Source organism: Chiloscyllium plagiosum, chromosome 23 (assembly GCF_004010195.1).
Source record: "Chiloscyllium plagiosum isolate BGI_BamShark_2017 chromosome 23, ASM401019v2, whole genome shotgun sequence".
NCBI classification, from domain to species: domain Eukaryota; kingdom Metazoa; phylum Chordata; class Chondrichthyes; order Orectolobiformes; family Hemiscylliidae; genus Chiloscyllium; species Chiloscyllium plagiosum.
The window spans coordinates 28,011,912-28,028,603 of NC_057732.1; the positions used below are offsets into that span (position 1 = coordinate 28,011,912).

Here is a 16,692-nt window from a genome sequence, read left to right on the forward strand (position 1 = left end):
ATTAGGCCAAATCAAGAAAAGAGAAATTGTAGATGATCGTGTCAATGAGTTTGAGTGTATAATTTGTTATAAATGAATTTGAGCTAATAGAGACATAATTTCTAGGTTGGACATACAATCTTTTGAAATATAGGGTCTAGATGGGCCTTGGTTCAGTTGATCAATTAGTCGCAGATAATGGTGAACTATGAAACATGTGAACAATGTGTTTGCAGAATACTCTCCTTATTGCTGCGAATATATGTCAGGACCAGCAGTTAATTTGTTTCAAGATGCTTTATTCCAGCCAGGATATATATAAGTTCACTTTGATACTTTCAACTTCACATCAACCCTGTGATGTATTATTTGTAAGTTGTTTTCATAGTAGAAAACTCCACAAATGCTAAGTAATTAGTTAAGATTTATGCCATGTTCTGGGCAGTTAGCTATTCTGTAGGATACTAGCCTCAACAGCAGGAGTATGCAGTCAATCTTGCCCAATTCAGCACCATAATTCCAGATTTAACCCTCTTGCAAGTATTTAATAGCTTTGTTTTGATGGAACAATTCAAGTCTAATAATATTTTGATTACTTATTCCTGGGTGTTTCTCCATATGGAGTTCTGATAATTCATCAGGTTTATTATAAAAAAAACAGATCCACCCTCCTAGTTTCTCCAAAAACATGTTGCACAAGGAAATAATTATGATGTGGAGATACTGGTGTTTGACAGGGGTGGACAAAGTTAAAAATCACACAACAGGTTGTAGTCCAATAGGTTTATTTGAAAGCTCGTACTTACAAATGAACCTGTTGGACTATAACCTATTGTTGTGTCAGAAAAAAATTGTTTATCATAGCTACAAATCTTTTCAGTTATTCTCCCCAGTGGATTTTGGATTGGAAACCATTGGCCCATTGAATTCTGGAATTTACAATCCTCAATACTTATTATTATTGAATTATTGAATAATTATTGAATAAAGTTGTTTCTACAACCGATGGGCAACTCTAGGTAATGTCTGTCTCTTCAATGAATAGTAGCTTGAAACATTCTGCACAGGTACTTTTATTGGGCTATATAGTGGTGGCCTACATTGAAGAAGGTTATTTGGATTTTTTTTTGGCTTGTGCCTAGTAACAATGTACTAGCTCAGGTACCAGTTTCTATTCAGAATCTTCTAATCTGTGCCCAAAGTGTCTCCGTATAATAGTTCCTTAACCTGCAGTTCTAAATTGGGTGTCAATGTTTAATTTTGCATAAATACAGCTGAATCAAAAAATCATCAGCTCAACATTGTGAAACATAGCAATCTCTTCCTACAAGTAGTCCATCTTTAACCAAAGCATTGCAGGAAGAGTAAAAACAGGTGGAGATGAAGCCCAGAGAGAAAGAAAAGCAGTTGCATAGACAATGGTATAGGTAAAGGTCAGCCCGGGAGAATGAATAGCTGTCAACGGGGAATATTAGTGGCTGACAGTTGGATGGGTTGTGGTGGCAGCCCATGTGATGACAAGGCCTGGTGTGTGGTGTTTGGCATAAGGACATAGAGGGAGAACTTAGGCCCTGAAATTACTGACACAAAAACAGACATTGCTGGAAAAGCTCAGATAGAGTGACCCATCCTCAGAATGCACTTGACTCGAAATGTTAACTCTGATTTCTCTCCACAGATGCTGCCAGATGTGCTGAGCTTTCCCAGCAATTTCTATTTTTGTTTCTGAATTACAGCATCTGCAGTTTTTTCCTAAAATTACTGAACTCTATCTTGAGCCCCAAAGGCTAGTTCCCAAGTGGAAAGGAGGTGCCCGTCTTCCAGCTTGCCCTGAGCTCCTCTGGAACACTGAAGGAAGCCTGTGAGAGAGAGATGTTGGTAAGGGGACACAGTGTGTGTTGAAGTAGCAGACAACAGGAAGTTCAGGGTTATTTTTGCTGACAGAATGTAGGTATTCTGCAAAGCACTTCATCTTCCCAATGTAGAGGAGACCACACCGTGGCAAGCAAATACATTAGACTAGATTGAGTGAAGTGCAGGTAAAGCATTGCTTCACCTGGAAGGTGTCTGGGGTCTTAGAAAATGAAGAGGGAGGAATGAACAGGAAAATGTTAGACCTTATGTAATTACATGGGAAAGTGTTGTGGGTATGTGCAGAGAGAACAGGACCAAGGTGTCATGGAGGCAATGGTCTCTGTGGAGGCTGACAATAGAGACAAGAGGAATATGTGTCTGACGGTGGCATCCCACAGAGATAGTGGAAATGGCAGCTAATAATTGTTTGAATGCAGATAATAATGAGATGCTAAGTGAGGACCAGGTATCCCTATTGCTGTTGTGGGAGTGAACAGAAGGGATGAGGGCCAAAGTGCAGAAGATGGGTCAGACATAGCTGAGGGCCCTGTCAGTGGTGGGGAATCCTCAGTTGAGAACAAGATGGAAATTATAGAGGTTCCCTTGTCGAAGTTGGTATCATCAGAATAGATGCAACAGAGATGGAGGAACTGACAGAATGGAATGGAATCTTTACAGGAAGCAGAATGTGAGAATGTATCGTCAAGGTAACTAAGGGAGTCAGTGGATATCAGTGGCCAGCCTATTCCCGGAAATGGAAACAGTATTGCCAAGGAAGCAAGACTGGGGGTTAAAGATGGACCAGGTGAAGGTGAGAGTTGGGTGGAAATTGCAAGCGAAATAGATCAACTTTTCCAATTCTACGTGAGGGAACTAGCACTGATAATGTCATTGACATATTAGAGAAGGAATTGTGGGTCAGAACCAGAGTAGGACTCGAACAAGGAATGTTCCATATATTGTGCCCAAAAAGAGACAGACATAACTGGGGCCCTCCCTTCCCTCACGTCCTTACCCCAAAAACCCAACACACCAGGCCTTTACCCTCACATGGGTTACTACCACAACCACCTCATTATCAGCCACTAATGGTTCCAATTAGCAACTATTGAATGCTCAGGGTGATCTTTACCCACTCCTTTGTCTGTCCAACTGTTGTTTTCTCTTTCTGGGCTTCATCTCTACTTACTGTCTACTCCAAGCCCCTCCTCCACCATATCTTCAGCACACATACCAATCATTTCCTAGATACACTCAGTTCTGAAAGAGGGTCACTAGACCTGAAATGTTAACTCTGCTTTCTCTACACAAATGCTGCAATATCTGCTGAGTATTTCCAGCAATTTCTGTTTCGGGTTTCCCTGAAGGACACATGTTTATTTTTAAAGATCTCAAACATTGAGTTTGCTCCCTACCTACTGTAGTTTTTCCAATTAATTTTCTTATGTAGATGAATATTGAAGAACATCAAATTTGTTAGGTCTATTTTTAATTTCTGAATCTCGCCACAACTGTTTATGTTACACGTTTTTTCGTAAAGACCCAGTTGACATTGAGGTATAAACTGAATGGTATTTTAACAATTCTAGCAGGATTTCTCCTGTGCCTATTTCTATCACTTACATTGTTGCATGCTGACATTTCCTGTCTGAAAAACCTTCTTTCCTGTTGTTGCTATTTCATATTAACCTTTTTCTATTATAAAATCCTATCTCCAAATTGGGCAAACAGCGCAAGCGATGACCACAGCTGCATTTGAGCCTCTGCCCTGGAAATTGACACAATGTAAGAATGATAGAAATTTAAATGCACATTCTCATGGCTGCCAATATGTACTGTACATGTATGCTAATTTATTCCAACATCAAGAAATTGCAAGGTGGGGGCAGAAGGGGGAATTGTTTTTTCAATAACTATCTTAAAATTCACCTGTCAGAAAATAAGTATTGTTGTGAGGATACCTGTGATTGAAAAGAAATGTATTATAGGCTATTATAGTTTTAGACTAATTAATGCTATAAACTTTATAAATCACTTGATTTTATTTCATAAATATTTCATAAAGATGTTAAAAAGGACTATCATTTCTTCATTACATTTTTTTTGTTATGGCATGTAAAATTTAATGCACTTTTATATAGTTATCTTCACCTTTGTGGGTGGGCTTATACATTGTTTGCACAACTTTTAGCTTTTGATACAGCCAAGGGAAACATTCCCCCCATGCTAGATGTTACAAACCAGTCTGAAAAGAACTTAATGTTTTTTAAAACACAATACAGAGGAATCATTCTACTCAGTTATTACTTTACCTATTGATAATGAACAATATATTATTCCTAGCAACAATCTCTTTGAAAATTTAAAGTCCATATATAGTTGGAATTTCCTGTTTGTACAGGAATTCTTTGATAAATGTAAGCATTTCAGGATCCAACTGTTGACATAACAATGCTACTAACCTCACAAATCAAACATGCAATGTGCTAAAAGTTTGCAAATAAGATAATAATTGGAGTTGACAGTCCACGAGCAGAAGCTCAATTGTCTCCTTCTTTGTCACTAATATCTCAACATGAATTTAACACAAAAAAGACGATCTAAAATGTGTTTTGCTACTATTAAATAAAAGAGCAAAGCATCAAAAGCTTGTGTGAAACCAGGCTTAAAATGTATGTGTAACAGAAATGAAGACAATAAAATTGAAGTTTTCTTTTGAATTTTTCTGACTTGGTTTGTTAATCATAAATTTTTGAAGAATGAACAAATTTCAGGTCAAATAAATGGTATAGTTATCAAATGACATCTTGAAAACATTTGTGCTCTCACTAGTTCTGAATGAGTCAGCATCATTGCCCAACTTCAGCAGTAATAACACAGGCGTTGATATAGACATAAAAAGCCATTGATAAATTTAGGATGAATGCCAGACATGATTTGGTTTATTAACTGTTTACAGAAGAAGTCATGCAAAAAGTCATGGTTAAACTAAATAAAATTTTAAAATACATTCAATTGTTTTTGGTTTAAGACAGCTATAACCAAGTTATCAATTTGTTGTGTGGTAGCCTGTAGGGTGGTGAAAATGCAGATCTCTGGCAAGTCATACACCAGCAGCAGCTGAAATGCTTTATATTTCTTAATAACGTGTTTAATGAGGTTGCTCCTAGGGTTCCATCTCCATGTTATCCATTGTTGATTGTGGCAACTCAAAGCTGTTTACCTCCTCAAATGTAAGTTCTGTGAATATAAAATTGCATTTATTTTCTATTATTCACTAGGATAAACCATAACAATAATAATAAGTGCCTCTCATGTCAAAAATTCTTGAAGTCCTTTATAAAATAAATTACTTTCTGAAGTGACTACTATAATGCAAGGTAATTTGTAAAATGCATTTTATCTTATTATAGTGTATAAATTGCTTATGTTTGTGGAGCATGTTCCTCCAAGTGTAGTGTAATGGCCCTACTGTGAACGCTCCAAAATCTTCAAAAGAGCACAGGGTCCCCTTATATGAATGAAGAATTTTATTCTTATTGATACGGATTTAGAAAGAAATGTGTATTTGGTAGGATCCAGTTTCCAGTACGTTGCTAATGATTCTAATACTGCCATTTATTGTGTGGGCTGTTCACAGAAATAAAAGCTGGGTTAAATAAAGAATGTCGCTCCCTTTTAATGCTCTTACTATTCTATATGCAGCTCGTTCCCTAGACAATGACTTTTTTTTTCATTATGCATCTCCATTGGTTGATGTAAATTGTCTGGTGTAAGAAAATTGTATTTAATAGCAAGTCTAGTTAATCTACCATACCCTGTTCTCATTCTCTGGAGCGTATTGTGACACTTGACAAAGTTTTGTGTTTCTCTTGCCCCCTGCCATGACTATTTCCCTTTGTTCTCTTGGTATGTCTTTTCTGAAACCTTACTATCAGTGGATGTGCTGACAAGAAGAGTGGCACTGAAGGAATTGAAAATTCTTTTTATTTTGGATCATTTGGAGTGGCACGATAGCTCAGTGGTTAGCACTGCTACCTCATAGCACCAGGGACCAGGGTTCAATTCCAGCCTTGAGTGACTGTCTGTGTGGAGTTTGCACATTCTCCCTGTGTCTGCGTGGGTTTCCTCCATGTGCTCCGGTTTCCTCCCACAGTCCAAACATGTGCAGGTCAGGTGAATTGGCTATGCTAAATTGCCCATAGTGTTAGGTGCATTCATCAGAGGGAAATGGTTTTGGGTGGGATACTCTTCGGAGGGTCGGTTTGGGCTGAAGGGCCTGTTTCCACACTGTAGGGAACCTAATCTAATCTAATAATTTTCGTTCAAGGTGATTGCCCAAACAGCAGGAGTGACTGACTTTCTTGGAGAGACACAATCAATGCCAAAGGTGGCTCAATATTACACTGGCTGGTGCATATACCCACTTACAGTGGCAGAGATGTTCATATGTTCATTCAACATATAAAGAATATGAGACCATCCAAATTTTTAGGATGCACAACATATGGAATAATTGAACAGAAGAGTACATATCTCAATAAGTTTCAAAATATACTTACCTTTCCACTCCTCTATAGTCCGTTCTTTATTCTCTATTGAATCATCATATGGTTCTGCTTCTGGTTCATCATCAGGGTCATGATACTGAGCAAAGTAAGGGTGAGTCAGAGCATCTGTTGCAGTTATCCTCTTATCAGTGTCAAGTATAAGCATCTTCTGAAGCAGATCTACAGCTATGATTGGAAGGGACCAAGATAAACTATATAAAAGGTTTACATATAACATCTAAATTATATTTACCCTTCATAATGGTCACATTGCAATTTATGTATGAACTTCAAACAAATTAATCTAGCACCCACTGTCTTGAAGAAGCACTCTTTAGGAGGAAGGAATAGAATAGGTGAATTGACAGCCAGGCAGGAGTTTTCCTTTTGGGTCAGGCCCCCATTGACTGGTCAAATCATGACCACACTCTGTGTGGAAATTGTCACCCATCAGCGGTTTTTCCCAGACTGATGAACCAGCAGACACAGAGTGGGCTTGTTGTCCAATTGAGAATGTTGAGTGGACCCTTGAAGCTGGAGGGGAAGTGAGAGACAGAGTCAGAGAGGGCCCCTTCATTTTGAGGCACCCTCTGTGCACATTTTAAAAGCCCTCATATAAAAAGGATCCTATCGTGGAATTTCCTCCACAGGGTAGCCTGCAATTGCAGCTGGGATTAGGCCAAAACGGAAGGTCTCAAAGCCTGCCTGGAGTGTCTGCTTTCCTGTAGCTCACCTGGCTATTCCCTCATGCCTCAGGGTACTTGCAGACATCTAAAAAAAAAGACCAGCAGGCATTTGACATGCCTTAAGGAAGCAAGTAGCCCTTTCGCTGCCAATTCTGCCATTGGGAAAATAACCCAGTATGAGATAGTGCCAGCAAACTGGAATTCCAACTGGAGGCTCAATTTTCATGGCCTGCCTCTGTGAACACCTGCCCCTGGTTTTTGACAATCAAACGTATCTGGCATAGCACTTCCTCACTTCCAGAGTCCAGTTTTTCTATCTTAGTCCTTCAGGGTTAACCAATCCCAAAACAAGCAAGAAATTCAACCTATCCAGCCTGAAGAATCTTCTCAATACCTAATCTCAGCACCCAGAACAACTCAGCCCTTAATTCTGCTCTTGTGCTTAATGAAATCATTCACACATTACTTTTGGTTCAGAAAGCTTGTTCTTTAAAGCTTTCTCATTTGTTAGACACCAGAGTCACAGTCCTAGTGGTTACATTAGTCAATATTGCACTCAGATAGCAAAAATGATTGATTAGGTCCATACCTGTAAAATATCTGAACAACATATTATCTTCTGATGATTTTCACAGGTCTGGGGTAGTTATCTAAAATGGGTACGAGGCTATTTACATTCAATGGAGTATGAATGTGTGGTTCTCTTTCAGACTGATAGAATATCACAAGTGGTGAGCCACAGGGTTGGTGCTGGGGTCTCAACTCTTTACAATTTATATAAATCATTTGAATGAAGGGACCAAAGGTATTATAGCTAAAGTTGCTGATCACACAAAGATAGTTGCGAAAGCAAGTTGTGAAGAGGATACAAGAAGCTAACAAAGCAATAAAGATCAGTCAGTGATTGGGCGAGTGGTTAGCACTGCTGCCTCACAGCACCAGAGGCCCCCAGGTTCAATTCCAGCCTCGAGTGATTGTCTGTGTGGAGTTTGCATGTTCTCCCCGTGTCTGCGTGGGTTTGCTCTGGTTTCCTCCCACAATCCAAAAATGTGGAGGTCAGGTGCATTGGCCATGCCAAATTGCCCATTGTGTTAGGTGCCTTAATCAGGGGGTAAATATAGGCTAGGGGAATGGGTCTAGGTGGGTTACTTTTTGGAGGGTCGGTGTAGACTTGTTGGGCTGAAGGGCCTGTTTCCATACTGCAGGGTATCTAACTTAATCTAATCTAAAATGGAGTACAATGTAAGAAAATGTGAACTTGTCCATTATGGCAGAAAAACTGAAAAACTCAAACACAGTATCTAAATGCAGAGAGATCTGGGAGTACTAATGTATGAATCACATAGGATATAGCAAGTAATCAGGAAGGCTACTGAAATGTTTTGGTTTATTGCGAAGGGAACAGAGTGCAACCTAGTGAGGTTCTGCAGGGCATTGATGAGACTGCATCTGGAGTACTGTGTACAGTATTGATCACCATACTTTTGGAAGCAGTTCAGAAAATCTTTACTGGACTAAGACTTGAAATGAATAGATAGCCTTTTGAAGAAAGGCTAGACAGGCCTTGTCTGCATCCTCTGGAATTTAGAAGAGTCAGCGATGACTTAATTGAAGCACAAAAGATCCCGAGGGGACTTGACTGGGTGGTTGTGGAACGAATGTTTCCTCTTGTAGGAGAGGCTAGAACTAGATGGTCCTAGTTTAAAAATAAGAGGGCGCTGATTTAAAACAGAGATAAAGAAACATTTTTTCCTCTGGTTATGAGTCTTTGGAATTCTCTTATTCAAATGGCAGTGGAAGCAGAATTTCAAAATATTTTTGAAATATTTTGAAAAAGGTAGATGGATATTTGCTTACCAATAGGATGATAGATTCAAGTTATATAGGCATGTAGAGTTGAGGTTAAAATCAGACCATCCATGACCTTGTTGAATGATAGATCATTCTTGAAGGGCCATAGCCCACTTTCATATAAGTTTTTTGGGATGAGTGATTATTGGCTTTTCTAAGCAGAGCAGATCAGGGGCCTGGCCTCCAACCTGCTCCATTCAGTATGCATGTGAGATACCTGCAGACACCATTAAGACAGAGTTTGCGTTTTGTTTTAAATTCATGTTCCTCCTGTCAGCCAGGATCTACCACCTCTCGCACTGTACGTTGTTGTGTTCCAGCATTGATCAAGCCCTGGCAAATATCTAGTGGGAATGTGACACTCCTTAGTGTTCATTGTGAAACTGCAATATTATCAGAACCTTTAGGTATTGCAGCAGGGTTACTGCTTTTGGCAGTGTGGAGTTGAGATTCCCCCTTGGCAGCAAAGATACTGAAGCCACCATAATAACAGAAGCCATGCTTGTTAACAGGTAAGGCAGACTGGTGTCAATGTTTATCTCACCGTTCTCTTTGGTACTTTTTGATCCAGGAGTGTTATCACAGTGTTGGTCTTTTTACAAGGTGTTGAGTATTTCTTTTTCAGACAGGGAGTAATTGGCCAGGCTTCAACAAGGCTGGGTTTGAAAGGTTTATTGGGGCCCTTTTTATTTATGCCTAAGAATAATGACTCCGCTTAAGGCTTTTATGTCTTGTTTTAAAAAAAGGTATTATCAAAGGGGAGTGGCCAGCTAGCTGAGTAGCTAGCTTTTGTTTAGATGAGAGTTTTTGATTCAGTTCAGCAGCAGTGTGTGTGAAGAAAGGCAGCTGGTTCTTTCCCTCCTTCTGCCCTTCTGACTTTGCAACCTGTAAGCTTTTTGTGTCATTTTTACTCTTTATGCTAAGGAGTTTGTTTATGGGGACTGTTGCAAGTAACAACAAGTCCACAACGACCCGCCGAATCTTAACCCACCCATACCCCTACATTTACCCCTTACCTAACACTACGGGCAATGTAGCATGGCCAATTCACCTGACCTGCACATCTTTGGACTGTGGGACGAAACCGGAGCACCCGGAGGAAACCCACGCAAAGACGGGGAGAATGTGCAAACTCCAGACAGTCAGTCGCCTGAGGCGGGAATTGAACCCGAGTCTCTGGCGCTGTGAGGCAGCAGTGCTAACCATTGTGCCACCGTGACGCCCATCTTGATTAGATCTTGATTAGATGTGCCCATGAGCTAAGGTGCAGCAGATGGATTAATTTAGATAAATGTGAGGTGATGCATTTTGGTAAGGTAAACCAGGGCAGGCTTTATACAGTTAACAATAGGGCCCTGGGGTTTGCTGCCAAACAAAAAGATCTAGGAGTGTAGGTGCATAGTTCATTGAAAGTGGAATCGCAGGTAGACAGGGTGGGGAAGAAGGAGTTTGGCCCACTTGCCTTCAATGCTCAGAACATTGAGTAGAGGAGTTGGAACATTATGTTGTGGCTATAGAGGACATTGGTGAGGCCATGCTTAGAATACTTCATACAGTTCTGGTCACCTTTTTACACTAAGAGTGTTGCCAAACTTGAGAGGATGCAGAAAAGATTAACAAGGATGTGTCGGGATTGGAGGATTTGAGTTATAGGGAGAAGCTAAATAGACTGCAGCATTTTTCTCTGGAGCAGAGATTGAGGGGGTGACCTTATTCAGCTTTATAAAATCATGACGGGCATGGATAGGGTGATGATAGGGTGAATAGTTAAGGTCCTTTTCCTGGGATGGCAAAGTCCAAAACTAGAGGGCATAGGCTTAAAGTAAGAGAGGAAAGATTTAAAAAGGAACTGAGGGGTAACTTGTTCACACAGAAAGTGGTGCGTGTATGCCAGAGGAAGTGACGGAGGTACTTTTACAACGTTTAAAAGGCATCTGGATGGGTATGTAAATAGGAAGGGTTTAGAGGGATAAAGGCCAAATGTTGGCAGATGGGACTAGGCCTGATTAGGATGTCTGATCAGGGTGGACGAGTTGGACCGAAGGGTCTGTTTCTGTGCTGAATGATTCTATGACTAAATGACTCTCTATTCTGTCAATTAGTTTTGAAGTTGTGCATTAATTATATTTCATTCTATAATTATAAACTATTTGATGCATTTTATGAAGATGAACTTTCAGTTGTGAAATCTAGATGATTAGGCAAGGGTAATAGTGCAGCATAAACAATAATGGCATCTGATATTGCTCACTTATGCAATGGCATTTTGCATTCATTACAGCAAAACCTAAGCCTACAAATCACAACAGTTATTCCCATATAGATTACTTCCAACCAGTTTAAATGCAAAAAGTCTTACCTAAAGGATTGTCACCATTGAATAGTTCTTTCAAATCTTTTTGAGGCATGTATGGTAAAGATTCAATGTATTTTCTAGCCTGCAAGGAGTAAACAATGTCATTTGACTGATTTTCAATTTAGTAAAGCAAGTCCATGATTGTATTTAATTCTTTTAGAATAATATAATGAGAAATACTATAAAGTATAATGCTTCCTTCTCTGTAACAGTCTGCTTCAAACGTGGCATTGTACAGTCCATCAAGCAAATCCTCCCATGCACTGACTTTATCTATACTTCCTGCTCCCTCGCGAAAGCAACCAGCATAATCAAAGCCCCCTCCCATCCAGGTTATACTCTCTTCCACCTTCTTCCATCAGGCAGAAGATATAAATGTTTGAATACATGTATGAGCAGATTTAAGATCAGCTTCTTCCCTGTGTTATCAGACCTTTGAACGGCCTCTCAAGTATTAATGTTGATCTCTCTCTCTCTCTCTGTAACACTGTATTTTGCACTCTCTTCTGCTACCTGATGCACTTTGTAGGTACGATCTCCTATACAGCACGCAATACAGTGAAAAATGTTGTATCTCAGTACATGTAACAATAATAAATCAACAATAATAAAGAACTTTAGCTACAAGTGACCATTTGAGCTTTTGTTGCTATTAATTATAAAATCAAAGTCTCTTATAACCTTGGACTTAGTAGGGTCTTGTAGCCTACTAGCTAATGAAGTGTTTGTAGGATCTATGCAGTTAGAAAAACAAAACAAATCTTAAAGCTCTGAGAAATTATTTGAAACCAATGTTGGAGGAGTCTTTAATCGGACCTTACTAATTGGAACAAAGTTAATAATGTCTCCAACATCCGACTATCCCATTGAACTCTGAGTTAAAAATCACACAACACCAGGTTATAGTCCAACAGGTTTAATTGGAAGCACACTGGCTTTCGGAGCGTCGCTCCTTCATCAGGTGTTGTGTGATTTCTAACTTTGTACACCCCAGCCCAACACCGGCATCTCCAAATCATTGAACTCTGAAGTAGTGATGGACTGGAATCAATCTTTTGTTTTCTGAGGTAGTCGCAGCAGGCAAATGCCTCTCAAATATGCATCTACTGGAGGCCCGAGACGTGGCTGACCTCCATTGTGCTTTTTAATGTGAAAAATCAAATGTCTTGCTCAGAGTCAAATTGCTGAGTAAAATCTTATAGATTGTTTTCAGAAGCTGACTGGAACCACTGAAATGGATAATGGTGGAATTCAGATCACAGGGACCCGTGTACTATTGTCTCTTTGAGAGGATTTCCGAGTTTGAGGACTCCTCGCTCTTCCTCGTGAACCCTGATTAAGGTCTCACAGCTTAGAACAAGAAAAATGAGGACTGCAGATACTGGAGATCAGAGTCGAGAGTGGATTTCCGAGTTTGAGGACTCCTCGCTCTTCCTCGTGAACCCTGATTAAGGTCTCACAGCTTAGAACAAGAAAAATGAGGACTGCAGAGTCGAGAGTGTGGTGCTGGAAAAGCACAGCAGGTCAGGCAGCATCCGAGGAGCAGGAGAATCGACGGTTCGAGCATAAGCCCTTCATCAGGAATGAAGGGCTCCTAGAATGCTGCCTGACCTGCTGTGCTTTTCCAGTACCACACTCTTGACAGCTTAGAACAGCAAACATGGTAACTTCAGTGTTTTGGAGGAAGTGCTAAACGTAGTCATGATCAAGAGGGGTTTGCTTTGGACTCATTTTCCTGTTCGCAAAATGTGAAAGTAGCAGTGTCAGTACAATGAATGCAGGCTTCCGATAAGACGGGCATTCCTGCTTTTAGTAGGTTCTGAGAGCCCACAAGAAATGACTGTCTGGAAGTGGTTAGGCTGCTTGTTCCTAATATATCTGGATGGGAAACCTGCCAACCAATGTTAAAAAAGCATAGGGATTAAAATATTGCTGGTGTGAAATTTCTGACAGAGAATGTGTTTCTCTCTTACCCTATCTGCCTGCACCCCAATTTAAAATCCACTTTAATGTTATTCAAGCTAATCTCCAGAAAAGGATACAAATGGGTATCCCAGGGAATCTATCTTCCTAACAGATCATTTACTGAAATGGCAGCTTGGAAAGGGGTCTTGTAGCCTACTAGCTAATGCAGTAATGAGAACCTTTCATTTGCAAAAATCTATTACAAACCTAATGGTGTTTTTGCAATATTGATGAGGGTGGAGGGGAGAATGTTGATAACAGTGGAAGCTACGCAAAGATTGCATTCATTGCATCTACAACATGCTGCCCAAGGACTGAGGTTCTGAACAAGAAATTTCCTGCCAACAACTGAAGGAAGCTTTGTTAGAATATAATTACAATTAGATAAGAATGAAACTCTATGGTCTGAATGCTGAATTTTATCCTGGTGATGCAAAAGATTAGAATTTTGCACATGAGCTTGTAGGACAGGGTATGCTACAGCACAGATATGGATGAAATTCCATGTTTTGGATGTTGGACTTTGTCCTGGTGATGCAAAAGATTTAAAGTTGTTCTCTGATCCAGTCTGTTTTGTTTCTGGTTATAACTGCATAATAGATATTACCCTTTTGTTTTAGAAATTCCTGGCATCTTTCACTTAATAAATTTAGTGGGTATGTCAATTTATTTGTTTTGATGCTCCTTAAACTCAACTGTATGGTTTTCTACTTTAGAAAACTCTCTGCATTAGTGCTAGTTAAAAGAAAAGCAGGATTAAAGAGGAATGATGACCGGGTTAAACAACACTCAAGATGTGCTCACCACACCCTAGTTTCCTGCCAACCACAAACCTGTTTAATAGGTGCTTGCATTGGTCTTCAAGTCAGGGTTTCTAAATACTGTTTTCTGATTATTGATATAGATTATGAAAGACAAATACTGTTCCTGACCGTCATAGCAATTGGATTCTGGGAGACATAGAATTCATTACCATCTGAGCCAGGGAGCATGTATGCCTGGGACAAACAGGAAGGAAAGGGGTTGAGATTCTTTTTAAATACGTCAGTATTTTTGAATGGTGTGTGCTCTTGTTTCATGGATTTTGTTTTTAGTTAAAGTATGATCTGACTCTGTCACAGCAGTGTGACCTTTTAAAAGAATTTTTCCAGTGAACACAGAATTTATGGGGTTTGGGGAATCGCAAGGCTGTGACAGTAGTCCTAGTCACTTTGATTAGAATTTTGCACATGGGCATTGTAAGACAGGGTATGTTACAGCACAGATATGGATGAACTTCCATGTTTTGGATGTTGGATTTTGTCCTGGTGATGCCAAAAATTTAAAGTTGGACTCTGATCCAGTCTGTATTGTTCCTGGTTATAAACTGCACAATACATATTACCCTTTTAAACATTTCTGGCATCTTTCACTTAATAAATTTAGTAGTATATCAGTTTATTTGTTAGGATGCTCCTTCAACTCAACTGCATGTTTTTCTACTTTAGAAACTGCACAATAAATATTACCCTTTTGTTTTAACAATTTCTGGTGAGAACAGAAAGAGACTCTGAGCTCCAATATAAACACTGGGCTGTATCTGATGAAATTTATAGGATGAAGCTTGAGATTAAACCCTTGGGAGCAATTGCTTTTAAAGTTTTTTTTCGGTTAATGCTTATGGCAGAAAGATGTGGCCATGTTTTGCATTAATGATGGGAAATCACAGTTTTCAATATCTACAAACGGCAAGCACAACAACATAATTCCTCTATTTCAAACACTGTTTTGTACAATATTTGTTAAAAGTGTACATAGTATTTTGAAAAAGTGTTACTATCAATTGCCAACAATTTCCCGACAAGCTTCAGAGGAATAATGCACATGGAATTCCATGATCCTTTGGCCAAGGTTGTGCAGCATGATTGGGACAATCTGCATGCAAATACAATCTCCCATATGTTTCCGTTAGGATAGATTTTCAAGTAACTTAAGTTGAGGCCATGACTTGATCACCTTCTTGTGGTCTGGGCAGCATGACTCATCATGAATGTGCATTGAATCTATGTTAATCCACTGCAAATACAGTTTGCAATGGTGGAGTGGGCATAACTCTGCATCCATCCACAATAAAATATAGTCAGTTTACGTTTCAGATTTGTAAACAATGTTCAAGCACAAATGGTGCAAATGTCCAGATAACTGTAAACATCCTTCATTTTCAAATTATATACTTGTAGATCATCTTGCAGTGATTATAGGTTGGTAAATTGAAATGTCTTTGCAGGTTCGAGGATAAATTCAAACATACATTCAATCCAGGCCACAACATGAGATGGAGTTTCTTCTTCACCACTAAAATGCAATTCTGAAATTTTAAAACTATGGGAATCATAGAAAAATTACAGCTCTGAAAGTGACCATTCAGCCCATTGTGTCTGCTCCTACTGAATGAGCTAGCTGCCCATTTTAAACCCATACCTACTCTGTGGCTTGCACATTACAGCACTTCAGATACAGATCCAGGTTTCTCTTCACTGAATTGAGGGTTTCCACCTCCTGAACTGAGCAGTGAAGTCCAGATATCCACCATCCTCTAGCTGAAAATGTTTCTCCTTCCAGTGATCACCTTAATTTTGTGCTCCCTAATAAGTGACCTCTCTCCTAAAGGAAAACAATTTGTTTCTGCCTACTCTACCCAAACAGCACACCTCCACTCCATTATTTTGAACACCTCAATTACACCACCTTTCAGACACCTCTATTCTAAGGGAAACAATGCTAGCATACCTAACCTTTGTTCCTAACTGCAATTTTCAACCCTGCCAACGTTCTTATAAAATCTTCTCTGTTTTCTCTGTGCAGCAATGTTGTCCTCCATGAAATTGTCATGACCAGAACTCGATAGAAAACTCCAATTATGGCCTGGTCTATGTCTTACATAGTTCTGAAATTCCTTCTTTTGTATCTTGCCCAATGAAAGAAAGCATCCCATATGCTTTCTTTACCACTTTGACGAGCTGTTCTGCCACCTTCAGGGATTGGTAGATATGCACTCCGGGTCTCCGAATTCCTCTGTCCATCTTGATACCTTTCTATTCAATGAGTATAAACAGGTTCTTGAGTTGGTCTTTATTTACAAAGCAGCAACTTTGTACCTCATTGGGGTGAGATTTCAAAGTTACATCCTTCTGTATGAAAATTACTTAATAAATTTTATGTTCTCCCAGAACCCATAAGAACATTTCAAAATTTCAACACATTTTGTTCATTACAGATTTTGAAATTCAGTTTTAGAATTTGAGTTTGGGTAATCCTACAGTGTCAACATGCTGATATTTATTTCTCAATAGTTACTCATCAACTTCAGAATTCATATTGTTGGCTTGTTAAAACGGGAAGGGCCCGTTAACAAGCTGCAGGTCACTTCTTGATTATTCATTTAGAATTTGATACAACATCACATTATTTC

General features: G+C 39.4%; 1 protein-coding gene across 2 annotated transcripts in view; it reads right to left on the minus strand.

Annotated features, from left to right (window-relative positions):
- Positions 1-3,853: 3,853 nt before the first annotated feature.
- The window catches only part of mapk11 (mitogen-activated protein kinase 11), a 51,695-nt gene continuing 38,856 nt past the window's right edge, over positions 3,854-16,692 (minus strand). The window contains exons 10-12 of one of the 2 annotated variants that reach the window (XM_043713758.1): positions 11,280-11,358; positions 6,396-6,569; positions 3,854-5,073 (exon numbers count right to left, since the gene is read on the minus strand). In XM_043713758.1, the coding sequence (XP_043569693.1) occupies positions 5,000-5,073; positions 6,396-6,569; positions 11,280-11,358 (327 nt within the window). In that variant the 3' untranslated portion in view covers positions 3,854-4,999. Of the gene's footprint in view, positions 5,074-6,395; positions 6,570-11,279; positions 11,359-16,692 lie in introns of those variants that run through there. The other variant, XM_043713759.1, reaches the window with a different exon arrangement.